This window comes from Canis lupus, chromosome 23, assembly GCF_003254725.2.
Source record: "Canis lupus dingo isolate Sandy chromosome 23, ASM325472v2, whole genome shotgun sequence".
NCBI classification, from domain to species: Eukaryota; Metazoa; Chordata; class Mammalia; order Carnivora; family Canidae; genus Canis; species Canis lupus.
The window spans coordinates 12,580,448-12,587,451 of NC_064265.1; the positions used below are offsets into that span (position 1 = coordinate 12,580,448).

General features: G+C 47.4%; 1 protein-coding gene across 3 annotated transcripts in view; it reads right to left on the bottom strand.

Annotated features, from left to right (window-relative positions):
• CMTM8 (CKLF like MARVEL transmembrane domain containing 8) overlaps positions 1-416 on the bottom strand; it is a 109,803-nt gene extending 109,387 nt beyond the window's left edge. Inside the window, exon 1 of one of the 3 annotated variants that reach the window (XM_049099800.1) lies at positions 187-416. In XM_049099800.1, the coding sequence (XP_048955757.1) occupies positions 187-333 (147 nt within the window). In that variant the 5' untranslated portion in view covers positions 334-416. The remainder of the gene's footprint in view (positions 1-186) is intronic. The other 2 variants (XM_025461096.3, XM_025461095.3) reach the window with 2 other exon arrangements.
• Between the last annotated feature and the right edge of the window lie 6,588 nt (positions 417-7,004).

The window sequence follows — 7,004 nt, forward strand, 5'->3', positions numbered from 1 at the left end:
GCGAGCGGGCCCGGCAGGGAGCGCAAGGTGACCCGACCTCGCCCGGAGAGGTGGTCTCTGAGTTTGGCACCCGGGGCAGACGGCGAGACCGAGCCCAAAGGGCTTCCTGGAAGCTGGAAGCCGCCCCCCGGCCCCGGCCCCGCCCCCGCCCCGGCCCGGCCCGGCCCGGCCCGGCCCCGCACTCACGATCTCCGCCACGATGAGGAGCCCGGGCAGGGTGCGGAGGAACTCCCGGTCGTAGGCGAAGCTGCTGCTGCTGGTGGAGAAGTTCTCGGCGAAGGAGCTGGCGGTGGTGGTGACGGTGTGCGAGCGGGCGCGCTGCGGCTCCTCCATCGCCGCGCCCGGCCGGCCCGGCTTCCCCTCCTCGGGGACCCCCGGCGCGCGGCCCGGGCCCTGGGGACACCGCGGGGGGAGGGGAGCGCGGAGGCGCGGGGACCGAGGCGCGTGCCGTGGAGCGCGCGGCGCCCCCCGCTCCTCGGCGCGGGCCCGGGGGGGGGGGTGGAGGAGGACGAGGAGGAGGACGAGGAGGAGGACGAGGAGGAGGACGAGGAGGAGGAGGAGGAGAGCCCCGCGCCGGGGAGACGGCCGGCAGCCGAGGCGGCGGAGGCCGGGAGGAGGGGAGGGGGCGTGGAGAGGGGCGGGCGCGAGGCGGGCGGGAGAAGGACCGCCCCGTAGAGGCGCCGCGGGCCGGCGGCCGCCTCACCTGTTGCGGGGGCCCCGGCGGGGGTGCGGGGGGAGCGGGGGGGCCGGGGGCGCGGCCCGGGGCGCGGGGCGGAGGGCGCGGGGTCCCGGGGCGCCGGCCGCAGCCCCGCCCCCTCCGGGCCCCGCCCCCCGCGCGGCCGCCCGCAGACCTGCCCGCCGACCTGCCTCCCTCCACCTGGCGGCGGGGCGGGGGCTGCGCGGCCGCGGGAGGGCGAGGCCCCGGAGCGAGCCCCCGGAGCGAGCCCCCGCGCGACGGCCGAGGCCGGGGGTCGGGCGGTGACCCGGCCCGGCAGGGAGCGGACTGCCCGGGAGCCGGCCGAGCTTCTCCCCCTCCCGCTGCGGCCGCCACCGCGGGCCGCCGCGTTTCCTGCCCCTCCGGTCGGGAACAATTTGAGGAACCAACTGAATCGCCGGGCTTCGAGGGCCCGACTCTGCCGGGCGCTCGCAGGGGCCCTAGCGGGGATTCGCGGAGTCTGGGTGATGGCGCCTGCCCCGGAGACCCGGCCCGGGAGTCATTTGGGGCCCCTGGTCAGCACGAATGTGTGAGCATCCCGTCGCCCTCCGAAGGAAATGTCTGGGGGACGGGGTGGGGGGGAGCTTGAAAGGTGTGGGTCGTGTAAAACGAAGTTTATGACAAACGGGCTGTGCTTTCTTGGGATGGGGAGGGGTGAGATGAGTGAGACCACTTGTTAGAGGGTCAGAGGAGACCCGAGCTCCAACAGGGCACTTGCTGTTATGACCATGAGCCAGTGGCTCCGCTTCTCTGGGCCTCCGTGGTGCCACCTGTAAAAGGCAGGCTTTAAGAAATTGGGCCTCTGGCCAAAAGAAGATCTTTTGTAAAAGGCTGGCAAGAACATGGAAACCACCAAGAAGAAAGGAATAATAATTTGGTCACAGATAGAGGGTTGCTTCCAGGTGATAGGAAAGGCCTTCCTTCCGATCTGCTCCAAGACACGTGAAAAAAGAGGTCAGAAGGGACATGTTTTTTTTTTTTAATTTATTTTTTATTGGTGTTCAATTTACTAACATACAGATAACCCCCAGTGCCCGTCACCCATTCACTCCCATCCCCCGCCCTCCTCCCCTTCTACCACCCCTAGTTCGTTTCCCAGAGTTAGCAGTCTTTACGTTCTGTCTCCCTTTCTGATATTTCCCACACATTTCTTCTCCCTTCCCTTATATTCCCTTTCACTATTATTGTTATTCACCATGTCCTATCAGGTGAGGAGAAAGCAAAAACGAAATCTAATAAAGCAAGGAATTAGTTTCTTAGAAGTCTAGGGCCTAGTCAGGATGACCTCAGGGAGTAAAAGTTAAGGATTATGAGGATGAGGATTTGGAGAAATTCCATCCATGAGTGTTTATTAAGCACCTTGCACAGGTGGGTAAATGCAACAAAAATTAAAATAATGGCACTCTCCCCTAGAGCGACGGTTCTCTCACCTAGGAGTCTGTTAGAAATGCAGGCTCTCAAACCCCACCCTAGACCCACGGAGTCAGAAATTCTGAAGACCGAGCCCAGGCCAGCCGGAGAAGCTGTGTTTGAACAGGCCTTCCAAGGGACTCTGATACACAATAACATGTCAGTTGGAGACCTGCTGCTTTAGAGAAACTGGCCATGCAGCCAGGGAAATCAGGGGTGCGCATATGAAATGGCTGGGAAAAAAAGTCTATGGCATAAAGCGTGACGTTTAGTGAATGTAGGAAGACAGGAAGGAAGTCTAGACAACTCTATTTCTGTAATACAAAGGGCAATTCCTTCTCAAAAAAAACCCCTTGGGCCCAGGTGGATTTCAAAATTCAGATTTTTTTTTTTAAGTTTAAAAAGGTAAAATATACACAACACTATACTACAGAACACCCTCAGTGAGGTCTAGCGTGGCACTTTCATCAAATGCAGTAATTTTCTGCAATAAAAATATATAAATGATCTAAGTATGTGTTTAGGTTATCTATTGCAATGTAATAAACGCTCCCCAAACATTAGTGGTTTAAAATAACACCATCTTATTTGCTCATGAATCTGTGGGTCAGGAATTTGGGCAGGGTTTGGCTGACAGTTTCTTCTGCTTCATATGATGTTGGAGTCGTTCACTCAGCTGCTTTCTACCAGTGGCTGGGCACGCCTAGAGAGTCAAAAAAGGCTTCACATTCTGGCACTTCTGTGCTTCTCTATGTAGCACTTCTCTCTCTCCATGAAACCTGGGTGTCCTCACAGTGTGGTAGGCTCAGAGTAGTTGAACTTCTCCACGACGACTGTCTTCTAGAAGAGAACATTCCAAGAGGGGCAAAAGCAGAAGCTGCAGATGCTTTTAAGGCCCAGCTTTGAGAGCTATACGGAATCATTTCCAGCACATTCTGTTGATCAAGGCCAGTAACAAGAGCAGCCTGGATCCAAACAGGTGGGAAATAGATACCACCTCTGGCTGGGAGAAGCAGAAAAGAATGGTGGCCATCTTTTAATCCATGAAGTAGGATAATAAAGACCGTAGACAGCATCAAGGGACCAGGGCTATTCTCATTTATAAACTCATTTTTTTTATTATTGAAGTATATCTGACATACTATGTTATATTAGTTTCATGTGTACAGCGTAGTGATTTGACAGTTCTATACATTACTCAGTGCTCACCGCAGTAAGTGTAGTCACCATCTGTCACCATACAACATTATTACAGTAATATTAACTATATTCCCTATGCTGTACTTTTCATTTTTGTGACTTTATGACTAGATGTCTGTACCTCTTAATTATTAATATTATTATTATTTTTTTTAATGTATGATAGTCACAGAGAGAGAGAGAGAGAGAGGCAGAGACACAGGCAGAGAGAGAAGCAGGCTCCATGCACCGGGAGCCCGACGTGGGACTCGATCCCGGGTCTCCAGGATCGCGCCCTGGGCCAAAGGCAGGCGCTAAACCGCTGTGCCACCCAGGGATTGTACCTCTTAATCATTAACTAAGATGTCTGTACCTCTATTTTGCCCATCCTCCCACCCATCTCCCATCTGGCAAACACCAGGTGGTTCTTTGTATTTAAAAGTCTGCTTTTTGTTTTTTTTTATGTTGTTTTTTAGATTCCACATATAAGTGAGTATTTGTCTACTTCTGTTTGATTTTTACTCAACATAATACCCTCTAGGTCCCTCATGTTGTGGGCAAATAGCAAAATTATATTCTTTTTTATGGCTAAGTAATATTCTATTCCTATCCATTCATCTATCTGTGGACATTTGGATTGCTTCCATGTCTTGACTAGTGTAAATAATACTGCAATAAACACAGGGGTGCATATATCTTCAATTAGTGTTTTTGTTTTCTTTGTATAAATACCCAGTGGTAGAATTACTGGATTATATGATAATTCTATTTTTCGTTTTTTGAGGAACCTCCATATTATTTCTACAGTAGTTGCACCAATTTATATTCCCACCAGCAGTGTGTGAGGGTTCTCTTCTCTCCACATCCTCACCAACACTAGTTGTTTCTTTTCTTGTCTTTTTAAAAAAGATTTTTAAAAATTTATTTTAGAGAGAAAGAGAGTGCACCAGAGTGAGGGGAGGAAGAGGGAAGGGGAGAAAATCTCTAGCTGATTCCCCACTGAGGGTGGAGCCTGACATGGCCCAATCTTACGATCCTGAGATCATAACCTGAGCCGAAACCAAGGGTCAGATGCCTAACTGACTGAGCCACCCAGATGCCCCTTTACTTCTTGTCTTTTTAATACTAGTCATTCTGACTGGAGTGAGGTAATATTTCATTGAGGTATTAATTTGTATTTCCCTGATGAGTAGTGATGCTGAGCGTCTTTTCACGTATCTATTGGCCATCTATATGTCTTCTTTGGGAAAATGTCTATTCAGGGGTGCCTGGGTAGCTCAATAGGTTAAGTGTCTGCCTTTGGCTCAGGTCATGATCCAAGGGTCCTGGGATCAAGCCCTGCATCAAGCTCCTTGCTCAGCAGAGCACCTGCTTCTCCTCCCTCTGCCTGCCACTCCTACTTGTGTGCTCTCTCTCTGTCAAATAAATAAATAAATAAAATCTTTTAAAAAATGTCTGTTCAGATCCTCTGCCCATTTTAAAAATCAAATTATTTGGTGTGTGTGAGTGTGAGATAGTTTTTTTTTTTAACATATGTTTTGGGTCTTAATCCCTTATCAGATATATTATTTGCAAATATCTTTCCTCATTCGGTAAGTTGCCTTTCTGTTTTGTTGATGGTTTCCCTCACTGTGCAGAGGCCTTTATTTTGATGTAGTCTCAGTAGTTTACTTTTACTTTTGTTTCCCTTGTCTGAGGAAACATATCCATAAATCTGTTGCTAAGGCTGATGCCTAGGAGATTACTACATGTGTTTTCTTTTAGGAGTTTATGGTTTCAGGGCTCACATTTAGATCTTTAATCCATTTGAGTTTGTGTATGGTATTAGAAAGTGATCCAGGTTCATTCTTTTTGCCTGTAGCTGTCCAGTTTTCCCAACACCATGTATTGAAAAATCTGCCTTTTCCCCAGTTATACTCTTGTCTCCCTTTACCGTAGATTAATTGACCATATAAGTGTGGGTTTATTTTTGGGCTCTTTATTCTGTTCCATTGATCTTTGTGTCTTTGTGCCAGTACCATACTGTTTTGATCACTACAGCTTATAGTATGTCTTGACATCTAGGATTGAGATACCCTCAGCTTTGTTCTTCTTTCTCAAGATTGCTTTGGCTATTTAGGGTCTTTTGTGGTTCCCTACAAATTTTAGGATTTTTGTTTTAGTTCTGTGAAAAATGTCAGTATTTGATAGGGATTGCATTGAATCTGTAGGTTGCTTTGGGTATCCGGTATGTTTTCATATATTCTCCAAAAAATGCTATTTTTCCCTTTGTTATTCATAAGTAACCTTGCAGTGGAGAAAACTGTGGGACACTGCCAGATAGCATGGACATCCTGATATGGTGCACTGAGAAGGATGCATGATTTTTGTGATACTCTTACCAAAATGAATAACCCAAATTTAATCGTGAGGAAAGAATAGATCAAAATTAAAGGACATTTAAAAATCAAGTATCATGGTCATGAAAGAAAGAAACACTGAGGAACTATACCACACTGCTAGAAAGTAAGGAGACATGACAGCTAAATGCAACGTGAAATCCTAGATTGGATACTGGGTCAGAAAAAGAACGTTAGCAAGACATTTGGTAAAATCTGAATAAACTTTGTATATTAGATAACATCATTTTTCAATGTTAATTCTGTGGTTTTCATCTTGGTACTCTTGTTATGTAAAATGTTAACATTTGGGGACCCTGGGTGAAAGTTTACAAGCAAATCTTCATTTTTCATTTTGCAACTTTTTGTTAGTCTGAAATTATTTCAAAAAGAAAAGTTAAAATAAAAATAATTTTAATATAAAAAAACAAAAAAAATAATTTTAATTTATGGTTAAGAATAGAGTTATCTAATTCCAATTGTAGTTCACATTTTCCAAACACATTTGATTTTGTGGTTTATCAACCCGACAACTTCCTGCCTCCCCTCCTCTTATTAACACATCCTGTAGGGAAACCAAGAGCTTGGCTGAGAAGTAAGAATGTATTTTCCACACTAGTCTGAAAGCTACTGGTCAGTCTGGTCTGTCTTCAGTTTGAAAACAACAAGTGGAGGTAAGGCCCAAATCCATCTGCCAATGAATCTCTGAGTCTGGGATTTGTTTGGGTTCCAAGAGGCTCTATCAATATGAGCAGAGGTTTTAAATCCTCTGGGGTTAGGAGATAAGGTAAGACAAGTGAATCAGGCTAGATTTGCTTCAGAATGGCTTCTTGAATTGTATTCTTCTGAACCAGACACGTGTAGACTTAAATATTAACTATAGAAAGTTCTTCAAGGGATCCCTGGGTGGCGCAGTGGTTTGGCTCCTGCCTTTGGCCCAGGGCACGATCCTGGAGACCTAGGATCGAATCCCACATCGGGCTCCCGGTGCATGGAGCCTGCTTCTCCCTCTGCCTATGTCTCTGCCTCTCTGTGTGTGTGTGACTATCATAAATAAATAAAAATTTTAAAAAAAGTTAAAAAAAAAAAATTTCTTCAATCATACAAAGCAGTACATTCACTCCCATGTTTTTTTGAAATATATGACCTCTTGGGTAGTACTTTCTATTTTTTATGCTTTAGAACAGAAAACACGCAGGAACCAGAAATATTTCACTTTCCTCTTACCATAATGCAGCATTTGGGAATCTGGGAATGCAAAAATATCAGCACCCAACTTCCCAGCGGAGGATGCAATAGGGAGTAGTGGAGTCTGTGGTGGA